At 44.7% G+C, this 26,566-nt stretch overlaps 1 protein-coding gene across 1 annotated transcript in view; it reads left to right on the top strand.

Moving 5' to 3' along the window:
* Positions 1-26,566, top strand: part of CACNA2D4 (calcium voltage-gated channel auxiliary subunit alpha2delta 4) — a 130,575-nt gene that overhangs the window by 17,693 nt on the left and 86,316 nt on the right. Inside the window, exons 7-18 of the mRNA XM_017804608.1 lie at positions 610-670; positions 1,249-1,399; positions 2,925-2,999; positions 4,204-4,293; positions 12,192-12,305; positions 13,405-13,483; positions 15,510-15,643; positions 17,403-17,420; positions 18,697-18,774; positions 20,066-20,146; positions 22,544-22,618; positions 24,536-24,622. Of these exons, the coding sequence (XP_017660097.1) occupies positions 610-670; positions 1,249-1,399; positions 2,925-2,999; positions 4,204-4,293; positions 12,192-12,305; positions 13,405-13,483; positions 15,510-15,643; positions 17,403-17,420; positions 18,697-18,774; positions 20,066-20,146; positions 22,544-22,618; positions 24,536-24,622 (1,043 nt within the window). The remainder of the gene's footprint in view (positions 1-609; positions 671-1,248; positions 1,400-2,924; positions 3,000-4,203; positions 4,294-12,191; positions 12,306-13,404; positions 13,484-15,509; positions 15,644-17,402; positions 17,421-18,696; positions 18,775-20,065; positions 20,147-22,543; positions 22,619-24,535; positions 24,623-26,566) is intronic.

Here is a 26,566-nt window from a genome sequence, read left to right as displayed (position 1 = left end):
CAGATGCAGCTGGCCGGCCTGACTTGTTATCCACTCACCAGCTGTGAGTGGCACATAAGGTCATGGCACGAGAGGGAGGTCCCATGCTCAGAGGAACCCTCGAGATACTCTGCAGCTGTAGCTTGGCCTGGTGGCCGTTCCGTCGGATGGCTGTGTGCCCTTGTTCTGTGACCTGTCACGTGCTGGAGAAGGGGAAAGCAGGGAAGACTGTGAACAGAGCCTTTAGCAGGGAATCTGGGACACATCCCTGTCACCGCTGCTGCGTTTTTATGCTCTCAGCCACCCTCGGGGAGAAAAATACATTGTTGAGAACTACATCAAAGTGGCAAAAGTTCAAAGTACATGCAATTGCTCCCCAAATTTGAACAGACTACGCCTAGGTACATTTTTTAACAAAACCTTTATAAACAGTCTACTGAGAACTGCCAAAGACCACGCAGCTCTGCTTGGGTTTCTGCAGAATGGGTGCTGCTGTTCCTGGCCAGACTTGTGTGGGCCCCACAGGGTTACCCAGTCTCGGCAGTGAAGAGCAGCAGTGCCAGTGCCTGGGGAGCAGGGAGCAAATGCCTGCCTGTGTGTATTGATTGCTCTTTTTGCTGCTCTATTCAGGGATAAAATGGTTACCAGATGAGAATGGAGTCATCTCCTTTGACTGCAGAAACCGTGGCTGGTAAGTTTTGGAGAGATGTGGCCAAAGCACCGTTCAGCCTTCCTCTCTCTCTCTTTTCCAAGGTGACACCTTGGTGAGTTGCTGAGAAACAGTTACTGTCCTGTGCTGCTTTTGTGAGAGATGGGGGGTACATAAACACAGGTAATGGCAGGAAGCCCTATCACCTGCCAGCAACAGCTTTTCATATGGGATCTACACAGAAATCACCAGTGTATCCTTTCTCTGTCCCATTCTCCTTATAATTTTGCAGTTTGGTGGGAGGGACACTTAGACTCTGGAAATGTGACATATTAACTCAGTCTACTCAGCTTGCCTAAAGAAGGCTTTAGCAATGGTCACTCTTGGACGTGTGTCTAGAGCAGACCCAGCACTTCCCAATGCAGGAAGTGAGGTGCTGGGGCCAGTGGAAGGGGTAGGTTGGTAGGAAGGGACCTCTGGTATGATCAGCCTGATCCTGCTGGATAGCTGTGCTCGTGGTCCATATTATGCTGTGGGTAGCACTGTGTGACATGAGTATGTTCAGCATTCCTCCTCCCTGGATGCTCATCCTGCTTTCTCGTACTCTTCTTTTTATACAGGTACATCCAAGCGGCCACCTCTCCCAAGGACATTGTCATCATTGTGGATGTCAGTGGAAGCATGAAGGGCCTGAGGATGACCATTGCCAAGCACACCATTGTCACCATTTTAGATACTCTGGGAGAAAATGACTTCGTCAACATCATTGCAGTATGTCTGTCTCAATTCTAACACTGAATTGCCTTCCTTGTGCCTCTTACCAACTTCTCCTTCCCCTTAGCAAATTACAGGCATTCCAGTGATGTAGCTACAGGAGCTATGTTGGATGGGAGAGTAACAAAAATTACCCTTGGGAAGTCAGCTTTGTGTGGTCAGCAGGGTGGCTGTTGAGTCATTTCACCTCTCCTCTACAGAGTATGTCAGCTGCATCTTTTTGCTTACTTGAGGGTGTGACTGCAACAGATAACAAGGAGCTATAGAGAGACACCTAAGATAGCAGGGACCTGAGCTAATAAATTCACCTAGCTTAGAATGCTGTCTTTGGGTCCAGTAGCAGTGTAATCCTCAGGATAATGTTTCCGGGCTAGAAAATCACCACCATGTGCCTTTTTGTGCACCAGCATCCTGCAAGGCTGCCACTACAGTTCAGAGTCAATCTGCACAGGCCTGCATGGAGTTTGGTCAGGTTGTCTTGGTGTTATTCTCTTCCTTTTTAAGGCCTGACTAGGATAAGGATGGGCTGGTTACCCACAGAGAACTGGTACCACTGACCACAGAAAGCAAAACCTTTCCATGACTTGCCAAGACTGGTGTCAGGTTAAAGGCTGCTCACCTTCTAATTTTCAAGGCTATTTCAGCATCATGTCCTTCCCCAAGCTCCTTTCCATGAAAGCTTGCCAGGGCACAGAAACTGAGATATAAAGTCTACTTTTTGTCGATAGCTTTTTATGTTAGATAATTAGAAACTCCAATGGCAACAGCTCCGTCTTTATATGGCTGGACAGATGGAAGAGTGAACAGTGTTGGCAGAAAAATGGAGAGGAGTCATTAAGGAGTTTGAAATATCATCTGTTCTTCAAAAACAATCCCAGAAAGACCTATAATATATATACTCCTTTACTGCACTCTCACCAAGAACCTACTGGCTCAGACACATTATAGCCTGACCTCCTACTGATCAGCTGAGCCTCTTATGAATTACACTCTTCTGAACCTTGTAGGAAAAGGTTTCCACATCTGAGGTAAAACATGCCAGGCTAGAAGCATACACCCCACTAATTATCACCATTTTGTGGAGGTGTGGTTACCGGGTATGTTATTGCTCAGCTGTGTACCCAGAGGCACCAAGCTTCAGGTTACAAAACCACTCGCAAAGTTCAGCTGGTGGCTGGGGACTCACAAAGTCTGCAGAAGTCAGAACTATGTGCAAATAGTGCTAGAAGGGGCACGAGCTAATGGAGTGTGGATAAAAACTCTATAGTGTGAGTGGGGAAAAAGCTGTGTAGGTATGCTCAGATAGAACTCATCAAAACACTATAATTAATGTGTTATTTAAACAAATAGATGATTTATCAAAATTGTAATCTGCCATTATCACTGTAAGCAATTTTTAAGGGAAATAGGTATAAAATAGCATAATGCTCCATACTGCTTTCTGAACGTCCACCAAAGACATGAACCCATTTTGTGAATTTTCTCCCATTACAACCCCTTTCTTTCCCTTTTCTCTTTGCAGTACAATGATTATGTTCATTTTGTTGAACCCTGTTTTAAGGGTATCCTGGTCCAAGCAGACAGAGACAACAGAGAGGTGAGTACCAGGCTCCCATCAGTGTAATTCAGGTAGCTCTCTTAATGTGAGAATTACATGGAGTTAAGATGCTGAGATACGAAACTCCAGGGACAAGGAACAACCATCTCACAGCAGTGTGTGGTTTGCATTTCAGAAACAAGCATCAGTTCAGTGGTGTATGCTGGCTCTGAGGTTCATCTTTGCTTACATGAAGTCACTGTAGCACGGGGTCAGCTGGCTAACTAAAGAGCAGCAGCCAGCTTTCCTGGGTCACCACTGTTGGACCACGAGCAGACCTAGTCCAGACTGCTGTGGAAAAACAGTGTGCAGAGGGCAAACCAACTTTGAAACCCCACATCTTCAGCCTTCAGAAGGGAGAAAAACCAGCCCTTTCCTGGTGAATGTGTTCTCAGCCCGGTCTTATCCTTCATCAGGGTGGACTGCCAGCAAGCTTTCCCTGGTGAGGGATTTTGCTGCTCTGATCCAGGAGACCTCTGCAGCCCCAAGGTGGTCAGCCTGCATCCAGCTGCTCCACCACCCTCTGGGCTGACTGCTATTTTTAGCTCTTCATACTGGCTTTTCTTCTTCCTTTTTTTCTCTCTATATTAATACCAGAGAGGGTAGCACATTCCTCCATGTCTTCAAAAACTAGATTTCTCTCCAAATTCCTTTTCCTGGCTTGGGCCTTGGTCACAGAGTATGATTTCAGAGGGTGATATCTCCTACAGTGTTTCCTAAAGGATCCCCAAGCCTTTTGAACACTATTTGCAGAGAGCACTCCGAGGTTTTAATGTACAACAATGCCTCTTAAGTAGTAGACAAGCATTCAAATGTTTTCTTCCCCCCCCAATCCTGTTGCTTTTGCATGCACAGGATGTTCTTTACCTGAAGGAATGGATAAGGGAAAGTCAGATTTCTAGTGGGTTTGTCCCTGGCATGATTTTTCATGGGCTGTCAATGGTTCACAGCACAGAGACTGAGAAATGCAGTGCTGCTGTAGCTGCATGGGCAAAGGTGTAACCTGATTGTGCCACCAGTGGAGTGGCCATTTGACTTTCCCACCTCCCTCAATCCCAGTGCTGACCTCTCCTGCCCCGCCAGCAGTAGTGGAGGAGCAGGAGCCCAATGGCATGAACTTGTCTAGGTTACCCTTTCCTCCCCTGGCCAAAGGGAACACCCTGCCCACAACTCATTCCTGTCTTTTTCACTCTCTTCTTGCCAGCACTTCAAGCAGCTGGTGGAAGAACTGCAGGCAAAAGGAGTGGGGACTGTGAGCAAGGCTTTGACAGAGTCCTTCAAAATTCTGCGGGAGGTAAGAGTCGGTGGTGGTGCTCGTGTTGGGCACAAGAGTCCCTGCCCATTCCTACGTTCCCCTCTACAAGCGGTGACTCAGCACAACCCTCACTGTGTTGTGCTGCGGGGGGATGTGGTATGAGCTGATCTCATGGACCCCAAATTTGTGACAAGCAGTGCAGGGGGAGGTGACCCAGCTCTGGGGAGGTGTTGGTTTGTGCATGATGTCTGGCCACTGATCCCTGCCCAGGAGGGACGAGGAGCCAGCAAGGCTGTGACTCTGTGAGTCTTTCTTTAATGAACTCCACAACTGTGTTTTGACCAAGCACCTTTATAGATGGTGGCAATAACATATAACTGATCAACTGAGGGCAGCAATTCTGGTTGTAAGTAATGTTATTAGTGAGCAGTAGGTGATGGTGAAGACATGAAAGACTATTTTCAGGCTTCAGGTTTATTTCAGTGTCACTTTGCTGAGTATCAGTGCTTGGGGAAGAAATCACAGGTCCAAGAGAATTAATCACTCTGATTATACCCCGTGATAAGAATCATAAATGATTCATTGCCTTCTGTGAACAATAGGGACTTCAGTAGCCTGGAGATAAACATGCAACTTAGCTCTATTTCTTAAGGAATGGTAACAAAAAACCCACCAAGAACCAGCTGAATACCCCCCTCTCTTCATGGCACTGTCCATAGTGGGGTTGGCATAAAGAAGCCAATGCCTTTGGTGCTGACAAAAATACACATACATACAACGTTAGTGGCCATAATGATGATGTGTGTGTTAAAGGTGGGCCAGAGGTGTGACACCCTGGGAAGGATTCTCCTCTCTCACTAATCCTAAAAACTGAAGGTGTAGGTTTGTTTGGCCATGGTAATGCTATTCCTAATTTATGCCAGTGCTGGCATGATCGGAGTTGAACCCAGGGAGGGTTGGAGCTGACCTGACTGGTCACTGGTAGTAGAAGCAGAGTGGTTTTAATGACTACCTGAGAAGAGTGGGATGTAGACTTGGCATGGCAGTAATAGGCTGGCAGCATTCCAAGGAGTTCAAGATTTTGGAGGAAGATAGTTACTGAGATGACCAGGGAAGCAGTAATGATATGAAACTAGAACAATTACACGGTCTAGATGCCTGCTAGATTGCCTACATGTATTCTTGCAAATTACAAAAAAAACCCAAAACCAAACCAAAACCACAAAAAACCCCAAAACAAACAAACAAACTTTAAAAATTTATTTTTAAATTAATATTTAAAACCAAAGATCCAGAGCCTATACTGGGCTGCATTGTATAAATCAGAATATTTAAAGAATTTTTGCACCAGGGGAAAAATTACTTCCTAATGTCCAATGTAGCCCTGGTATGTACAGTGACAACAGGTTAAAGAAGCCCAGTGCAGTACAACTGCAGACATTCTCAAGCAGCACAGCTATGAAGGTCTCAGTGGAGAACTGTAAAGCACAGTGCTAAAGAAAGCCTGCTTGCCCCAGATGAGATAGCAGCAGGTCATTCCAGGCACAGACACCAAAACTGTTCGGGTTCACTAATAACTAATGAGGAGAGCTCACACCTCCTTTCTGACAGGCATGGATCATCCACTAGACTAGGCAATCTTCAAGCCTCCAGGAGGCAGAACCTTTATAAAGCCCTGCATGCTTCAAGACAGGCATGCCCATGGGAAATAGAAGGTACATGGTAAAACAGCTGAGACAGAAAAAAGTGCCCTCCACTGACATAGCTAGACCAAAAATACCTCCAAAGAGAGATTGATGTCCATGCAGCCCAGTGGACTAACATGATTCCACTGCAGTAATAGATAAGAAATTATTTGTAGGTAAAGAAGTTATTTTTTTCTATTTGGCATCAAAAATGCAGTCAACAGTTTAAGCAGTCATCACTTCTCTTGATCCTTCTTGATTCTCCCTTGTCTAATGAGCTTGAAACAGCTCCGAGATGGCTCTTGGACAGTGCTGCAGGACCCAGCAACCTGCTCTTCACTCGCAAGGTGAAGTACTGCTTTCCTCATGCCTTCTGCTATCTGGGAGAAGGCAACTGGCTCAGACATTTTAGCGTCATTCCTTTGAGCACCTGCAGATGAGGAAAGGTGTCACATTCTTCTGCATCCTGGAAAAAGCGGTCCATAAAACAGTAGTTCAGAAATGGTATCTTTACTGCCAAAGAAAGGCATGAAACAGGGCTAAACATCTCTTCCACCCAACCTTCCTTCCCCAGTAACACTGAGTGCAGCTTTCTTGCAGTGTGTCTTTCACTGTAGCACGGACCATGACTGTACTCTTCAGCACAATGGGACCTCAGCCCACGGTCATTGAAGCCATCATCTGAGAGCCTTGTTCCCAACCAGCTGTGGGGCAGCTGGAGGTGCAGCAGGAGTCCTGCAGGACCTCCTGTGTCTTCATCTCAGGATTTCTGCCTGGTGACATTCACAAGAGACAGACACTGTGTCTCTGTGCACACACAGCAGCCCCAGAGGCTGCACATACACAGGCAATGCAAGCATAGAAACGTGCCCGTTGTCCTGCCACAGCCTTCCCCTGACTGCAGCTTCCCTGGTAAGGGCTCATCTAGAGAGTGCCTTGATATCACCAGCTGGAGGACCCCAGGCTCTGTGAGTACCACAGCTTAAGGCAGAAGGGTACCACCTGCCAAGTGCTCATATGGCTTAAGGGCTCTCTGAAATCTTCTCTTAGAGATTCTTAAATCTGTATCAGTAATAGTGGAGGCAAAGGTTTTTTTCATCAGTGTGCCTGGAAACAAGTCTGTGCTACTGCAGTCCTGCAGGCAGGAGAAAAGGGAACTTCAGTGGACTTGACCACCCCCTTCTCATCAGGCAAGATTGACATTCTCAGCTTGTAATTGTAGCTGTTCCTCACAGACTGCCCTGTTATTGTTCACAGGAGCACACGCAAGAGAATGAAAATGAAAATTGCTACATCACACTGAGGAAACAGGCTTTGCTGATTACAATAGACAACCAGTAATAATATCTGTAATGAAAGTGACTGCAAAATTTCCCTGGTAATTTTCCTCAGTCCAATTGCTCATAGAATTAATAGCCCAGCAGAGACCTACTCAATGAGGTGTGAGTAGCAGAGAGGGTATGAAGAAGAGCACGAGTTTCCCACATCTTTGTTTTCTTCCATTATGTTCTGGGGTAGACAGGGCATATTTTAATCCATGATGCAATTTGCAGAATGGTTTCAGGAGAACGGTTATCCAGAGCTTCCCCTGCCCCTCTCTGCCATGCTCAATAAACCACTTATACTTTCTATTTCAATTTAGCCACACGCCAAAGTGGTTTCAATGTAATAAGCATCCCAGGGAAACGACGGTCTTAAGCACACGTTTATGAAGTGCTTCAGAATTCTCAGGTGTTAAGTGCTATCCTTTGAGCTCTTCTCTTATTTGTCAGTAATCTATCTCCCTGTTATCTTCTCTTCTGTTTCAACAAGCTCTGCACGTCTTGTTCTCTCACCCTTTTCCTGCAGGATTTATACCCCTTTGTTCTGGCTGCTGCTCTGCTCGTGGCTGCTTCCAGGCTGTCTTCCCTGAGACACCACGCTCCCAACAATGTGTGAGTGCTGCAGCTGAGAGCTATCGAGTGCTAAGCAGAGCAGAATAATTGCCTTCCCTGTTTTACACACCGTAGTCCTCTTAACACAACGTAAGACAACAGCTATGTTTTTTCAGACACTGTCACATTGTTAATTCCTATCCAGCTGATCTGTCTCTGCATTATCCCTCTCCAGGCAGTATGCACCTTCCTGTTTGGTATTTGAACCACTGACTCTCCTTTCCAAGGTACATATGTGTGCACACATATACATATGCAAACACCCTCCCGCAATCCTGAGAGACATACAAATATATTCATATATTTGTTATATATTAATCTTTTAAGATTAGATAGCACATTAGATAGACCAGATGATTCTTGAGGGACCCTATCCAACCTGGTATTCTTATGATTCTATGAAAATCTGTGACACTTATGTGTCCTCCTTTCTCAGAACCCACTCAGAGTAAGTAAGTATTTTGAAAGCTAATGCTTTAGCCATTCTCTGGAGGACAAGAAATGCCAAGTTCAGCTTTCCAAGGCCACCTTGGAACGTTGTCTTCTCTTAACATCAAGATGCTTTAATCATGCCTTGACTCACTGCTGACCTCAGAAATCACAAAAAAGTTCAAGTTAACTGAGTAGGTCTCTCCAGAATGATTATAGGTGATAAAACATTATGAAACTGGTAACAAACTGGATTTGAGTGAGGCGTAAAATTCTGAGTAACTCGAGCAAACTGGTGCTATGAAAAGAATGAACCCATCTGCTGATGTGAGTTATCAAAAGTTTGTGGTCTCTTATGCTCCACTTGTGTGAGGAAACATCTCATTTGTGCACTCACAACTGTGTTACTAACTTTTTTAGCAATGAGCTAAATGTTTAAGGACAACTCTACCCATCTAGTTTCATCCCTTCTTGTAACACATTTTCTGTTGATCCTCTCTTCATCCTTTGGGATCTCATACAGTCCCAGTCAGGTCTCAGCTCATGAGGCAAGTAGTTCAGCTATACCTTCTGCAATTCTTTCCCTTCATGCTGAACACAGATTATTCATATGCTTTCAATTAGCTTTCTCTTTAACTCTACCACTTTGTGACCCTGCCTGTAATTCTTTCTGTCTTTTCCTTGTTTCTTATCACTTCAGTGGGTACCCAGCCACTAGAATATTGTCCTTTTGATGATCAAGTATGGAGGCTATAAAGCATCCTCTGTCCAACCATTTCCCTCTGTTTTTTTTATCAGCTGGCAACATACTCTTTTTACTCCCTCTTTTCCTTCTTCTCTGAACGTTTATAAATGTTTCCTTGATTCCAGTCGCATTTTTGGACCTGGATTTTACAGCGTGTTTTTCAAGACATGCAAAGCTCAGAATTTCCTGTTTACCAGTTCTTATTGTTTTGCTTAATTTCTCATTTCTTCTGCACTGCCTGTTTCCTTCTCTACTGCTAATTTTCTACCCATGAGACGCTTTCCACCAAGTTTGAATTTTCAGTAGTTCTGGAGGCCACTCTGGAGGCAGGTCTGCATAAGAATAGGGCAGGAGGAGAGGAGGAGGGGCTGCTCAGTCCTCTGGCCAGATGTGTACATAATCAGCACGTGTGCCTGCACATCTCTGAGCGATGGTGATGGTTTCTATTGCTTAGCTAGTAACTCTGTACCAGGTTATAACTGCAAAGCAAATGGCAATGAGCAAACAAGGGAGTACAGGAGACTGTGACCCTGAATTAATTAGATCATGCCTGTTAGTCCTGGCAACGTGACCAAAGTTCTATAGGAGAACATGTAGCTCTGTGCTTTTTTCTCTGATCCAGCTCTAGCCCACATTTCTTTAGACATCTATTCTGTGGACATATTATTCCTCATCTCCCCTTCTTTCATGCTCCTGAGACTTCAGTCAGAGGAGGGAATTATGCTGAGAGCTTGATGTGAATGCTGTCAGATCATTTGCTACAGCTGCAACCAGTCACAAAAGGACCTAAAACCCAAGGATTACCTCCTTGTTCATTTGTTTTCTAAATCTGTCTTTTTAATCTCTATTTCTATGACACTGATGATCTCATTTTCCCTGTTGAAAATATCATCTACTCCTGTAATTAGGAGATTGCTAGTTCTGATGCAGCATCTAATTTCTCAGTATCTCAGTATTATGAAATCCGAAGCAAGCTTCATGAAGAGATGTCTTAAGTAGTTTGATGAAATGGTGGGTGACCTTAATTAAGCGTTAATTTAATAATAATCTAAACAAACATTGCAGATTGCAACATTTTGGACTAAGCTGCTTTTGTAACTATAAGGTTTGCATATCTGTGATCTGAGCCTCATTCTGACAGCACCTCCTGCACCACCTAGCCCCATGCCTCCCTGATGGACGCTCACACTGTCTGTCCTCTGCTAATCTGCATGCAGTTGATCTCTGTCCTAGAAATAGCTCACTTGAGGCTCTTTGTCTTTTTTGTACCTGATGGTCTGCAGCAGAATCCCATGTGGCTGTCACCTCCTTTTCTCCCTCAGTTTTCACTTAAGGGCATCCTGTGCTTGTCCCAGTTGCACACCCTCAGCCTTTGCCCTGAGTCTCCCTGTTGAGCTCTGACCCCTCCTGAAGCTCAAATTACCCTGCAATCAAGTTACACTGATGGGTTTTTTTCCATGTTACAAAGTATAGCAGCTTTTTGGACAACTGGAAATGGCAGACCTTGGGGACTCTGTAGAGAAGAACATGGGAGATCCCCAGAGCTGTGTTGGAGTGACCACAGCAGCAGAGGTGCTGTCTGTCTCCCCTCTGAATGTGCTGCTGTGATGACACAAAAGAGAAGGTGGCAGAAGGTGATGTTATGGTGATGTTAGCACTGAACCTGGTAATTTCATAATAAGAGACAATCACAGAGGTAACTGCGGTGAAATTACTGGGGAAATCTGGACTTGGCGTTGGCTTGCAGGCATTGATGGACATGATGTTGATCTGCAGTGGAACTACAGTACTATTCATGTTGGTAAAAACATTTGTCTGTCATAACATAGCATGACCAAAACAGAGGGGAGTTGTGAACTGAAACCTAAAAGACCCAAAAAGTCCCAGTTCGCACTCTGAGCTTTTGTTTTCCCATCCAATGCTTGCTTTCCTTTTTTTATGCTATTAATCTTGCCACTTGGATATCTTTTTCCTCATTTGTAAGATATAACTATCCTCTCCAATTTAAAATTGCTGCTGTTTGATATAACCTTACTCACCCTTCAGTTAGTCTCCTGTATACTCTCCATCTCATGCCATTGCCTCTCATTAATCTCTTGTGCAGAGTTGTCATCTCTCCCTCTTTCTGTATTTTTTTTACTCTGCATCAGTTTCTGTATCTTCCTCTGTTGATTGGACTTTTCCTTGCTCAGAGCACAGAAGTGGTGAAATGCAGAAAAAGGAGAAGCACATAGTGCCACTGAGCTGGGAGCCTCAGGAAAGTGGCTGCTTGGTTTTGTACCTTGGATGTCCTCCACTACCTCCACCGGTGGCTGTTAACACCTGTGTTGGTGCTGGATAAGGCATTTAGCTCTTTAGATCTGGGTACCTGAGGGCATGAGAGGCAAATGGCTCTGCATGCAGAAGCAGGAGATAAGCAGTGCTCCATGGCTGGTTTTTCTTGGCTGAAAAAGAGGAAGGGCTTGCCCGCAAGAGCACATCTGTTCAACACCTCTCCAGGTGCCCTTGGGAGCACATCAAGGTTTGTACCAGAGTCCCAGTGTACTTCTGCTCTGCCTTAAATATCACTTATGCACAGATAATGGGTCATCTGTCACTACAGTGTATGGACTCTCTATCTGGCCCATCCACAACCTTTCTCAGCTCTGGTGGCAGTAGCGTCCTTTTTTTCATGTGCTCCTGCCTTTCTCTGCTATTCTTTGGCAGATTGATGTATTTACCCTGAAATAATGAGTTTGATTTCCTACTCCTCTCACATTTTCTGCCATAAAAAGTGACAGTTACTGCTGTCAAATCAGAATTGCAGTGTTTATGGTCCATCCATAATTGTTTTGCATAAACGAATGCGACTGTGCAAGATGTGAAGCAGCAGGGAATCGCACCCTTCCTCCACAACGCTTATTTTCCCCTCATTATTTTACTTCTGTAAAGCCTCCCATGTCTACATGTGCTAGGCAGGGCTGTATAAATAAAAAAATTATATGCAGTGTGCGAACACAGCCGTTATTTAAGCGGAGCTCTTTCTGAGTGTGAGGTTTGCAAGAGGAAGGCAGGATCTGGCCCACCGTGAATAAATAAATAGAGTGCAATTACACAGAAGCAGCCTGAGCTGGGATAACTAATGCTCTTCCTCTCTGTTTGTAGTTCAGAGAAGCTGGTCAAGGAGGCTTGTGTAACCAAGCCATCATGCTGATCACCGACGGAGCAGTGGAGGACTATGAATCCGTGTTTGAAAAATACAACTGGCCAGATCGGAAGGTTTGTCTGGGAAGTGATAAGTAGAGAGGGAGAGGAAAGGTGCTATCCTGCTATGGTGGGAATAGAAGAGCACAAGTCAGGATATCAGGCAGAGCTGAGCATTCACATCCTCCAAAACCTGTATACCCGTGAGCACCTGGCTGTAAACACAAAACAAAGCAGCCAGGTAGGAGCCTGCTGCGGAGGTTTTCAAGGTGGTAGGATTACAAATGGATATCTGTAGATCAGTAAAGAGGTTTTTTTCATACATTTCATTTTCTAAAGGTATGGACAACCAAAGTGTTCTCCTGATAACATTATAAAGACTGAGTTGAATACTTAAAAATTTAAAAAAAAAAACCCCACCAAAACGCTTTTTTGAAAATAGTTTTAATCCTGTGCAGGACTGTTTATAATTGGTCCTGTTTGGGAAAGGTTTGGCTATTAGCAGTTCTTATGTTGGGCAGGGAATGGCCCAGAAAAGCTCCCTAGGTGCCCTCCAGTCCTGTTTACTCTGAGGTCTGTAATTAGAGTCTTGTACTAGCAGAGCTGACTGTGAAAGCGGAATAGACCACGGCTCATCCTAAACCCTCCTGATTTATTTGTTTACCTCTTCCCAGCTAGCAGCAATGCACAAAGGGAGAGAGAAGCCTACTGAGAGACCAGAGCAAGGGGCTGTTAAAGCAGTTTATTTCAGGATTGACTCTTTTTTTGGTGGTCAAACACAAGAGAAATGGTAAAGCTTTCTCTAAATGATTCATGCAGCCAGCTGTTCCCTTGGGTAAAGGATTCCTGTGAGCTATAAACCTCTCTGCATGTGGTTGCTGAGTGCCTGGCAGAGCTGCTATCATAAAATCAAGCAGAATTTGCACTTCTGCCTTGTTATTCAGATGATGCTGGGTGCTACTTGGCTTTCTGGGCTCGTTGTAATCGGAAATTAAGTTCCAACCCGCAAAATGCAAAACAAATGGCGCAAGAGGCTCCCGTCTCTGTGTGAAAGCAGAGCTATTGCTTTGCACCACAAACAGGCACTCACACCAGTGTGTAACAGGATGCCAAACCTCAGGATTTGGTAGCACATTACAGACTAATTCTTCTATCTTCGTGTTCTTGTTCCCAGGTCCGGGTTTTCACTTACCTCATCGGACGGGAGGTCACTTTTGCCCCCCAGGTGAAATGGATTGCCTGCAACAACAAAGGTGCTGTGTGGGAACAGCTCCCCAATCCCCATCACACACGTCACATGTGGACTGCAGCCACAGGGCCCTGGACCCTGCTAAGGCTCACCCACTACAGCTGGGGCCCAGGAGCCCTTGCTTGGAAGACAACATAAGGAAAAATCAGACCCTGCTAGTCCATGTGAAGCGTGTCTGTGTCCAGCTAACACCAGTCCTCCATGCTGAGCCACTGCATTTTCCTGTCACGGTGCCAAGGGACACTATGACCGAGATTCATGCTGGCTGTAGTCCACCTAAGTCCCTGTGCTTATTGTGCCCCAGTTGCTGGCTTTTGACAATCTGTCTACAGCTCTGTCAGAGAGCCCGACATCTTTTGGCTGAGATGTAAAACAAACATCACCTCTTTAAAGATTTTACAGTATTTTTCATGAGGTCTGTGGGTTAACCCCTGTATCCTGGCCAAATTCTTTGTGTGTCAGTGGTTTTCACTGAGGCACCAGAATAGCTTGTTAATCCCACCCCAAACCCAATTTTCTCTCTAACTGGCATTAAATGACATGAATAGGAAAATCCATTCACAGTAGGTGAGTCACCTCTATCCATTAGGGGCCAGTTAAAAAGTCAGTTTAGTCCTATCAGAGTCTACAAGGCTGAAGGAAGAAAGAGGGGGGACAAGTTTTCTGTGTTTGGGCTTGACCTGGCCTCAGTGTGCCTGGAGACAACAGTGTTTGCTACATCAGTGTCCTGCTTAAGCAGGAAAAGGAAGACTGGAGCTGGGGGCTGGGTACATCAGCTGTTTTCCAGTCTGAGCAGTGGTTCCAGCAGACTATGAAATGCATGGAGGCATTTCTACTGAAAATCATTGACAGATGAGTTCCTGACCTGCAGAATGTCTGTGAGCTGGGGATTTTCAAGGCTCAAACATTCACCTATTAGCACTTTGAATTACACATAGTATTTTTAGGTTTTGTTAAATGAAACAAAATCCTGGATTTCAGATTGTATTCCCAGTGATGAGATTAGTGACAGGGAATTTGTAGTGCTGTTGGTCCATCATAAAATGTGAGAACGGGATTCTTCTGAATAACCAGATAAAAAAAATATGCTCTTTGCACTTGGATTCTTATTTACCACACTTGAGCTCTGTAGAGGGCTCCCTGATTTTGGTTTTTCTGTTTCAGCACATTGTATAGCTCTTATGGTCCTTGTTTTCAAGCACACTAAGTCTGTTTCCAAATCCCAAAGCTTATCAGAATACAAGCCCTTTCACGTGACAGTGTTTCCCTAGTGATAGGAAAGTTTTCCATCTATCTGATGTATTCCATCTTATACCAAGTACAACCAAACCATGTGGTGAGAAGCAGGACAAGGGTCCTCATGACATTACACTATGTTAGCATCTCTAACTAGTTAAGTAGCTAGTGTTGAGGACCTTCTAATAACTTGAATATATTCTTCTCCTATACTCCTTGTTGTAGCGTTAGACTGTTATAGGTCCATCTGCAGGGACAAAGCCTTGGAAATAGGTTACTTGCTCTTTTATCTTTTGCTTCCAAGGGGTAGATGGAAGTAGTCGCCATCCTTGGATGTAAAGCTAGGCAGACTGAAGAGTGCTGGAAAAAAATCTGGAAGCAAAGGTGGGAGTTTGATCTTAATATAAAATAGCTCAGGGTAAGCAGGTAGGCTGGTGAAATACTTTGTCTGCATATGTTTGGCCTTCAGGACCAAAGGCAGCCTCAGTAGTGGAAGGTTTTGCCCAAGACCCAATGCAATGTTGTGTATTTGCTTTGCATAAATCTGGTTATATCAAGACTCTGGCCTTGAGCATTGCTTCAGTATTTTGAGAGAACAGAGTCTGTGCTTCAAAACTAGATTTCCACAGAAACGTGTGCCCACAGAAGCTTGTGAATACAAGGCACGTCAAGGCTTTTGTAAACTGGGTAGATAGAGTGTCTGACATCTAGTTTTCTAGCTTTGCACAGGCGCTCATGTAAAAATACGGAAGATGCGTTGGCAGAGTGACTCAAACCCCTGTTTCTCCACAAAGGCTACTACACTCAGATCTCCACGCTGGCGGATGTCCAGGAGAACGTGATGGAGTACCTGCACGTGCTCAGCCGCCCCATGGTCATCAACCACGACCACGACATTATCTGGACTGAGGCCTACATGGACAGCGCGGTAAGCACCTACAGCACGAGCCTTTGGTCGGCAAACAGCAGGGCCTGTGGGCCAAAGTGGCAGAGGTCTTAGGCACACAGCTAGTATGTTAGCCATATAACTTATCCCTGCTTCCCATCTAAATATCTTATGTGTATCAGAATCTAAATAAAGCTCTGAAATTTATGTAATACTGGGAGCTGGCTGATGGATAGAAATTACTGGTCCCTGGCTCTGCTGATACAGACAATATTTCTTTTCTACTCGGTCCCGGAGCTGAGGTGTGTATGCGGTCTCAGATCAGAATCTGCAGTGACCCAATCGCCCAGGGCTAATCACACAGGCACAACGTCACTTAAGTAGTGCTTCTGTGAAAGCAGGTTACCTTCTAAAGGATTATTCACAGGAAAGATTATCCGTGGCTCAGGGTACAGGTCACAGAGACTAATTTCCTCCAGACCAGGAGCCAACTGCATATTGCTTGCCTCCCAAAGGTACAGATTTCCACTGGGGAAGCAGGCTTGCTCTTGTGTTCCTTGCTCTAGCAAGGCCTGTCACCACAGTGGTCCTGTCCCCAGCCCTGAGGGGCAAGGACACATCACAAAGGACCAGACAATCAGCACTCCCAAAGCCCCTTGCTTTGCCTTAGGCCTGCCCTGTTGGAAGACATTTGGACCACGAGCAGGTGCTGTCATCATGTGGTGTTGCTAAGGCAGCTCTGAGATTCAGAGGAGTGAAGGGAAGGACAAAGGCATAGATGACACTGAAGGAACCTTCCTGTGCACTTCACCAAACAGATGATGTTCCTCAGTCTCCATCTCCACCCCTTTTTACGCTGCTGAAAGAGAAAATTACAGTTTTTCTTTTGTGGCTCTCTGTGCCCTCTATGTGGGAGGGAGTTTTTTTCCCACATTGGATTCTTCACCTCAGAGAAGTGCCTGACTTCTGGACAGCTAGAGATGATCTGAAGTCAGGTTTCCCTCTTCCAGAAACGAACCTAAGGTTTCAGGACTATTTATTCTATCTGAGGAGAAGAATCTTCTAGAAACATTGAGAATGTTTCTGTACACAGTCCCACTGTGGGACTGAATTTGCAGGCTCCAGTCTGGACAACAGCAGCTTTAGGGTGTCTGCCACAGCCCTGGGGAACACACACAGTTTTCAGGTTTAAGATCTACAGTGAGAAACATGAGCTCTTTGAGCTGGAGTAAAACTAGGGATAGTGTGCTTAGGTTTGTAGCAGGAAACATGGAAGTCCAGGTTACATATGGTGGTACTCAATGCTGTGCTCAGAGTCAAGACCACATGAACCCCAGGAAATACCTCCAAGGTTGCCAGGCTTGCGCCATCGTGGTGTACAAATGTTATAATTGGGAGACTCTTGTAGGAAGGGACCATTTCCCACTTTTGCACTGTGTCTGACCACTGAGGCTGCAGCCATGTCACATTAACTCTGGGAGAGTGAAATGGAGATGTCTTTCCTGCGAGGTGAGAGCTGGGACATGGTACTTGAATGTACTAGGCAAAACCTCCAGAGATGCTACTAATTACCCAGCAAGTTTATTTTGTCAGCGGGCTTGCCACCTCTGGCACTGCTGTATGGGGTCACACTTCCCAAGGCAGCCACAGAGATTTGTTTGCTGCACGTTTTTTTGCTGCACCTCTTTTCTTGCCTTGTGTCTTGGCTTGCCATTCTCTTCCTCTGTCCCAGCCTCTCCCATCTTTGATGCATTCCTCCATTCATGTATTCATTTATGTGTTCATCCATGTCTCTCACTAGCTGCCACAGTCTGAGGAGGTAACTGCACCCCTGTGTTTTGTGAGTGTGCTGTTTCCCTTGTGCCAGTTGGTGTGTCAGTGCCAGTGTTCACAGCCACAGCTGGCCTGTACATCTTTGGGGGGGGGACACACAGCACTGAGAGAGTCCTCTTGCACTGGCAAGAAGAGGAGAGGAAATGCTGGATGTACTGGGGAGCTGTGCTGCGCTGCTGGTTCAGAGTAGGTAGGGGTGTCTGTGTTGTGCAGTAGCTTAGTTCACCTGATCTCTTTTTCCATATGTCCAGTAAGTGCCAGGGAAGTTTACTTGCTGCGTGTTAGTGAGCATTGCTGTGAATGGGAATTTTCCACAAAAAATCATCAGAATAGTAACTCAAGATATGAGGCTCAAATCCCCATCAAGTGACTGATTATTGACTGGCTCCTTTATGGCTCTTAGTACATATTGTAATGAAGACAGGAGGTCGTTTCTTGCCTTGCTACTTACTTGGCCAAATGAGAGATAAAAGGGGGGGATGTTACTGACAACAAAGGATTAGATTCTTTTGATAGCTTGGCATGTTTGGGAGACTCATTTGCACGTGTCTTACCTGTTTACCTCCTTTCATGTGTGTTTTTAGAGCATCTGTCTTCTGTTGAACTGGGAGCATCTGTTACCCCATTACATGTGCATGTCCTGTATCCCTCATAGAGACAACTCACTCTGTTGTATCTGTTTGGATCATGATTTTGTCTCTGTTTTTCCTACACTTAGATGGTTGGGTAACAAGTATATATAAGCAGGCTTTGTGTGTATTTGTCCCTGTTAAATATTTGCCTGTGGTGTTTTTCATTTGTGGTATTCATATGTTAGCAATATAGACAATACCTTGTCTGTGGTTTTGCTCATATTTGTGTTGCTTTTCTCCATTCTGTGCTCCTTGTGTTGGTGGTTTTTACACTTGTTGCATAAGTGTTCATGTCTACACTCCTAACACATGGTGGGTATAAATTGTGCCACCAATTCTACAGGTTCCTGTCTCTTCATTAAAGCAACTCTTCAATTTCTCCTGCTTCAACACATTTCACTGGCTTTCATCCCATCCTCGTCACCCCACACGAGCAAGCATCCACCCCACCATCCTCTTGGATACAGAGTATTTAAAAGTGCTGCCATCTGTTTCTGGAGAAGTGTGGGAGGAGGCAAGGAGGTGGTTAATTGTAATCAACATCTGGGGTCCTTGGGAATTCCAGTGCCTTCCATTTGGGTTATCTCTGTTATTGCACTTGCTAACACACGTTCCATTGCTCTGTGGCAGCTCTTTGCATCTCAGGCTCAAAGTCTGTTGCTCATGACGACAGTGGCCATGCCAGTCTTCAGCAAGAAGAATGAGACGGTGAGTGCAATGTGGGCTTTGCTCTCCTCCCTGCCAGCAGAGGTGACAGGATGCAGTGGACCTTTGCAGGGTTTTAAAGCCATTCAGAAGTGCGATAGACCTCTGGCAGGACGGATGGCTGATAATTTATCTGTCAAAATGATAGCCTGTCATGTCCTCTGAATGCTATTTCTTTAAAATACCTCTTAAATATGACATGTCTCTCTGTTTTATCCCTTCCATTTTCAAAATGTGCCTAGTTCATTGACATTAAAATTTCAGACTGGAAGAGATCATTACCTTGTCTAGTCCATCTCTTTTATTGCAGACCTTTACATTTCACGCAGAGGGTCCTTCATGAGCCCAATAACCTGTTTTGGCAAAAGTGCCATTGAAGAAAAGCATCCAGCCCCAAATCTCTCCATTGTGGTTTCTCACTCTCCACTAAAAACTGGTGTCTAAATTCTGCTTTGTCTGGCCTCGTGTTCCTGTCATAATGGCTTCCTCTACTTGATTAAAAAGCCTATACCCTTTGGTACATTCTCCTGGAAAGCATCTTCTACACTGACATAAAGTCAAACCTGTCTATCTTGATAAGATAAAAAGGCTGAATTATTTAAATGTATTTGATAAGGGCATTTCCTCTGGGGTTTAAAACCCTTTAGACACTCTTTTCTGTACAATTTCTTGTTTCTCAGCATCCTTTAAAAATGGTGGACAGTATCTTTCCTTTGCTGTATGAGGGATAAACTATTCATCCAGGTCTTACAAACAACTGTCTACCTTCTCCACCTGGGGCTGGCCTTAGCCTGTATTAGCACAGTGGTGCAATGGGAGTCTGTGTGTCATTTTTTCCATCATGCTACATTAATAATGCTTATTAAACAACCAATTTCCCATATGGTGGAGGAGGGAATTCCTTTTTCCTAGGTTAACAATTTTATATTCAGTATTTGATTTAGTTGACCCAAGTTTTCAACCAATCCGTGTTCTGTTGCATGATTGTCTTGACCTCATTGTTATTTACACATACTGAATCCAGGAGTTTGCCCTCAAAACTTGTTTTCAGTGATTTTATGTTTCTTCTGAATCATAGTAAATAGTACTGACTAGTATTGTATAGAAATACTCCTCTCCACAAACCCTGGAACAACCTCTTTAGACTTTTTGAAGTATGCTAATTGATTTTAAATAAAGATAGTCACACAAGCCTAGAGAGGATACATGAGAGACTAGCAGGGAGACAATGTGCTTTCAGGTAGAAAACTACCCAGGTCTTGCTTCTGAAAATAGATTCTCCTTTGTTTTAAAGCGATCCCATGGCATTCTTCTGGGTGTGGTAGGCTCTGATGTACCACTGAGGGAGTTGTTAAAACTTGCTCCACGGTATAAGGTAAGACTCAGAAAATGCAATTTGTTCTTTTGCACAGCAAAGTCATTAGTCATTCTCTCATGGGCATGACTGAAAAATCGTTTCTCTGCCTGTAAGAAAAACTATGAGCATAAAGGAAGAGATGTTGGATGTGGTGATGTGTGGTTTCTATACAGCACAAGTGACATTCACTACTAGAAGCTCTTTGCTGCTTCAGGATCACAAGACCTGGATGATCCAGTAGATTGGCAAAATGTTGTGGAACTTTTGCATTTTGATGGTCACCAACCTAGATCCCTCAGAGATGACAGCCTATCTTAGAAGAATTAAACTTTTATATCCAGTTCCCAGTGGACAAGAGTTGCCATGCCAGCTGGCAAAAAATGTATTGGTTTCACTGTCAATATTCTTAGAAGAAAAAGTGAGGGCTGAATGGATTATGGAGAGCCAACTATTCTGGCATGCCTAGAAGAGTTTCTCCAGATCAGCATGAAGATTTTTTGGCAGGACAGTGCACAGAAAGTTGGCTCTCACTCACTTTTTCTGTACCTAGATGGAGTATATGCTCCCCAGACTTGTTAGTCAAAAAGCTTTCCATTAGCTCTATGTTCAACGTATCTTAAAAAAAAAAAAAAATGTTCATTCATAGGAAATCCCTCCAGAGATGCACTGTTTAGTTTGGTTTCTGATGTAAACTCCATGCAGTGACCCTTTGTTCAGTCAGGCTGCACACCATGGACAACCAAGGACCACCATGAAACGAGGAAATTTGAGCCATCATTTCAAGTTTTCAGTTTCTCTTAAATAACTATCAGAAAACTACTACCAGTTAGGCAGTTGTCCAAAACCTGATTGCTAAAGGCTCACAGGACTGAAAGTGCTGTCAGAAGCTATGAATTTCTGCGGCGCTTCCAGACATGGATACACAGCAGACCATTAACGTGAAGATGTAGGAAATGATCCTTCAGGCAATCCTAGAACTAGGAGTGTCAGGGTGCATGCATTCAGCATGCAAAAGCTGGATGCTTTGGGCCTGGGGGAACCTTGTCTAGGAGTTTCAATTTTTATACATTTATTTTCTGTATAAGACTGATACCTTTTCATCTTCCTCTCTCCATGTCACTCAAAGGCCAGGTGTCACAATAATCTTTCTTCTGGCCCTAGAAGGGACACAGTTCTTTCCTCCAAGCAGCGTCAGGGAAGGAGAAAAAATTATTTGAATTTCTTTACATCAAAGGCAGGACACATCTTCCCAGAAGCTCTTCCAACTCCAAAGCAGTTTAGAAACCCAGGATCCTCAACTTAAATTCCCTGGAATATAGATTACAAAAGGACCAGTTCCAGAGTTCCAGCCCTCAAGAGCTTGTGTATTAATGATCGTGCTTACTTGGCTGGGAAATATCAGGTTTAATAGGCAAAAAAGAAGTTTGCTGATCCAGTGTCTTGGTTTTGTTCTTGCCACGCTGAGCTGAGCCAAGTGTGCTTTACAAAAAGCTGCTTTACATAGAGACAGTCCAAAGTTTTGATCCGAGATGTGTGAAATACAGAATTCGTTCCCTGAATGCACAGACGGATTGTAAATGACTCACCTCCTCACTTTCCTACTGTTATCCCTCCAGGATTGTCTCTATAGGAAAATAAAGTTGCAACATTTTTTTGAAGATAGAAACCTTAGACATTCTTGTTTTTCTTGAGACACCTCTTATTTTGGCAAGCACAGGCTATCTGCAGATTTTTAGCTGGAATTTGTATTATATGTGGGCTTGAGCTGAGTAATTGCTCTCTCGGAAATCTCTTGCAGATCAGGTCAGCCAGTGTCTGCTCTTGTTAGACTATGCTATTCCTTAAAAAGCATTTTAAGACTACAGGCTTGTACAACTGGCCTAGGCTAGGTCTGGTCTTGCCAACACTGAAACATAATGCAGAGCTCCTCTGAAGGCCGACGGGGTTTCCAGGGAAGCCGACTGTGAGATTCATACTCACTTGTTCATTCACTGCTCTGCACACATAGTGATGGGCACACAGACCTGTCACTGGTGTTTCTGGGCTGTTTACAACATTCCCCATCGTTGCACTTTTTATGAGTAGCTCTGCTATGCCTGCTGTGGAGAGCTCAGTCTGCCTCTGGGTGGTGATTGTCCAGGACGACAGTCAGACTGTAGGGGGGCATCTCTCTCTGAAGGTGTACATAAAACCAATTACCTGTCCATCCTTTTGTGCATCCAAGCACAGTGACTCTGCTTGGGCAGAGCAGTCAGAGATCTGGAGATAAATGGTTTGGGATGGACCCTATTTTCTGCTGGTCAATACCTACAAAAGGAAAATATTTCTGACTATCGGTGGTGCCAGAGTATTAGTGGTACCCATTATACATGTTTCTAGCTAAAGCACTAATTATTCTGATGCCTCTTTCTTCAGCTGGGTGTCCATGGATACGCCTTTCTGAACACCAACAACGGCTACATCCTTTCACACCCAGACCTCCGTCCTTTGGTATGTACAGCTGTGAATCTGAGAACCTTTGCTGACTTGAAAACAGAGACTTTCAGGGGTCTTTCTGATTTGGGGGTTTTTTGAGCTGTGAAGGCTACCAGGCTCTGATATACAGGCACCCAGGAGCAAGAGGGACGAAGAAATAAATTCCACGTACACACATGGGTATGAAGCATAGGGTATCCTGCCTCTCTGTTCTCTGTAGGACTGCATGTGAGGGCTGTATTCATGTGCACTTGCTGTACTGTGGGTGCACATGTATCTGTGCCCACGCAAGGTTTCACTGCCAGGCTGCAGGAACAGGTCCCCTTGCTCAGGCACATCTCCTAAGAGGAGATTCAACACGAGTAGCAACCCAGTAATAACTACCCAGCAGATATGGACATTTTAGGATTCTGAGCCTAGTGGGGTGAGGTACCACCAATCTTAGTAATATGGTGAGTCTGAGACCATTCAGAGACCAGTAGATTGCAAACACCTCCTGGGACTTGAGGGAGTGGACATAAGGACAGGGAAGTGATCCTTCCCCTGTACTCTGCGTTGGTGAGGCCACACCTTGAGTATTGTGTTCAGCTCTGGGCCCCTCAGTTCAGGAAGGATATTGAGGTGCTGGAGCGTGTCCAGAGAAGAGCAACGAGGTTGGTGAAGGGACTTGAGCACAAGTCCTGTGAGGAGAAGCTGAGGGAGCTGGGGTTGTTTAGTCTGGAGAAGAGAAGGCTTAGAGGTGACCTCATCACTCTCTTCAACTACCTGAAGGGAGGTTATAGCCAGGTGGGAGTTGGTCTCTTCTCCCAGGCAACCAACAATAGGACGAGGGGACATGGGCTCAAGCTCTGCCAGGGGAAGTTTAGGTTAGATGTTAGGAAGAAATTCTTTACAGAGAGGGTAATCAGGCATTGGAACGGCCTACCCAGAGAGGTGGTGGATTCATCATCCCTGGAGGTTTTCAAAAAGAGATTGGACGTGGCCCTTAGTGCCATGATATAGTAATTGGAGGTGGATCAGGGGTTGGACTTGATGATCTTGGAGGTCTTTTCCAACCCAATCTATTCTATGATTCTATGACAGTATTTCTCCCTCGTGGTGCCACTGGGAGCTCCAGGCCACCGATCTGTTTGCAAACACACAGCTGGCCTCATCAGTCAGATAGCCAGGCACGCAGAGATTTTACATTTCCTACACGTGCTACTCAGCAACAATCCACCTGCACACAGCTCTGAGCATTAGTGTGGTCACCAGCAAGAGAAAGTGCCACCACAGGGCTTCACAGCAGCTGTCTTAAAAAAGGCAGCTTTGCAAAGGGAGACCACTGGCACAGGGAGTTTCTTTGTTACGTGAAGAGAAGGGACAGGGCAAGGCAAAGCTAGGCAAGGGCTATGCTTTATCCTTCCACCTTAACTTGGCCTCTCTTGGTCTGCTTCACACCTTTTCCCTCACCTGGAAGATTACAGTAAAATAGCTCTCTTTTGTCAGCTAGCTCTAGGTGAAAAGTCTACCCTCAGTGGAGTCAAAGCCTAACTCCTGTCAGGAAGGATCTCCTGCTGGTGTTATAATGTTAACGGGATTATACTTTTAGCTGCAGGGAAAAAACTGATTTTCTGGAGGCAAGTGTAGTGTACTGATCTGTTTAGAAGTGGGAGGCCATAGCTTTTACCTGCAAGTTTACCTGTGTTCCTGCCTTCTTCCTGGATCAACCTCTCCCATTTGAACTCTCCTAGCCCCTCACTGCCTGTGTAAAGAAATACATGACATAGGACCAATAAGGCACCTGCACAAATGCTGCCTTCCTAGTCAGAGAATAAATGAGACACCCCTATTTTTCAGCCAATTCTTAAAGGGTTAGTTTACAAAGTTATCTAGCCACTTATTTGGGTATTTTTTCTTTCTTTTTCTTTTATTTTTTTCAATAAACACCAGTATAAGGAAGGAAAGAAACTGAAGCCTAAGCCAAACTACAACAGTGTAGATCTCTCAGAAGTGGAATGGGAAGACCAGGAGGAAATAGTGAGTATCAGAAAGTGAATTTAGCCTTTTTTGTAGTTCCTTCTTTCTATTACTTGGTGTGCCTGTATGGAAGGCGTGGGGGAGCAGTGGGCACTCCTGTTTTTTTCTGTGCCTGACCGCCTCTGAGTAAGAGAGGTTGGTGCTCTAAAAGAGGCCAAAAGATGAAACTCCTCTACAAAGTGTTTGTCTTCCATCCCAGTATGAGTTTACCTTCACAAGGAACAAAGAGGGAAAGTGCTGGCACGAGGAAGGAAGCACTTTGGAGGGTGTTCCACGGAGCCAGTCTGTGCATACATGGCCCAAATGCTGCCTTAATACAAAGCCAAGGTAGCTTTAGGAGTGTGGCAGTGTCCTGTGATGTTACCCATATGTGCAGGATGTGAGATATAGCTGAAACCACTCAACTAACGAGATCTGCAGCAAGGAAGAAAGTGCATTCAAGAAGAGTCTAAAGCTTGCGGTTACTATTAATACTAGACAAAGAGGATAAGGGACTTAGACACTTAAGAAAAACAAATTTCCAGAAATCACCTTATTGCATAGGTGTAGAGGCACTGAAAATAATAGCTGACCAGAGGGTAAAGATTAGAAAATACTTTTTCTATTGTCTTTTGAGAAAAATTATTAAAAAGTGATAGACAAGAAAGAGCATGCATGTTATAGCTGCACATTGCTGCTTTGCATAATTAGGAGCCTAGATAAAATGAGAAGGTAGTGAAGTTCCTCTGTGGCTGGTTTTATTTTACTCAGAAGAAGTAGGAGAAAAGAGATACTTAAGTTACTAAGATAAGAACTGAATTTGGAGTAAGACAGAATTAGCTGCGAGACAGATGCTTCTGGATTACAGGGGAGACTGCAGAGATAAACGGATCTGATGCTATAGATATCCACTTAAACAGGTAGGACAAACAAACTGACCAGCAACAGGATCAAAGTAGCCACTGCCACTAGTGCAGGCCAAGTACAAAGGGTACACCAAAGGAACTTGGGAAGGGGAAGAGTGGCAAATTGAGAAAGAAAACACAGCAGAACTGGGTGTGAAACATGGAAACCAAGACAAAATAAGAGGCTTTACATGTAGTGGGACCACCAAGACGGTAGCTGCCAACAGCTTTGTGTAGGTTCACTGATAACTTACACAAGCTCTGCTCCCACTGTAGTTTTTCTCTCACTGGAGCCACTTTTAGAGCTGTTCCTCTTTACCTAGTTTGCTGTTAAAAAAAAAATAATAATCCAGGAAATGAGAGAACTTTGCTTTGCTCTCCTATTTATTTGGCTAGCAGGTTCCTGTCTGACCAATTAACTGATACCTGAATGCAACTACAATGCAACGTGTAAGGTTTTTGTCCATAGGCAGTCAGAATAAAACTACCCACAGGGGAAAAAAGTCATGAAACAGGCATGAATAACAAAGCCACTTTGTGTTTCTCTGCTGCACCTTCCAGAAGAAAGAAAGGTTGCAGTCACTGAGGGTACAGAGACATTCAGTGACGCGAAGTATATCTGCAGTGTGACTTCAGCAAGTCTAGAGACTCTCAAGATACACCCACTGCAGCAGAAAGCTGCCAACATTTCAACACTCAGATTTGTAGCTGTGGTATTAGATCAATGACAGACTCAACATCAGTTGCAGTATAATCTCAGCAACACTGATAAGCAGCGAATTCCGACTGGAAAAATATGCCCAAGTGCTAAAAGGAAATCTAGTGGAGGGAAGATGGCATTGTCTGGAAAATACCAACTGATGCCCAATGGTACTATCTGCAGCCAGGCAGCAGCAAGGGTTTGGGCTTGCTTGTGAAGCAACACAGGGGTATTCGTAGTGTGAGGGGGAAAGGAGAAGGGTCGAGGGTCTAGAGCGGAAGACGTATAAGGAGTGGTTGAGGTCACTTGGTTTGTTCAGCCTGGAGAAAAGGAGACTGAGGGGAGACCTCACAGCCCTCC

This window comes from Lepidothrix coronata, unplaced genomic scaffold, assembly GCF_001604755.1.
Source record: "Lepidothrix coronata isolate B3197 unplaced genomic scaffold, Lepidothrix_coronata-1.0 Scaffold10, whole genome shotgun sequence".
Lineage (NCBI taxonomy): Eukaryota > Metazoa > Chordata > Aves > Passeriformes > Pipridae > Lepidothrix > Lepidothrix coronata.
This window is presented reverse-complemented; position numbering and strand designations above follow the sequence as displayed.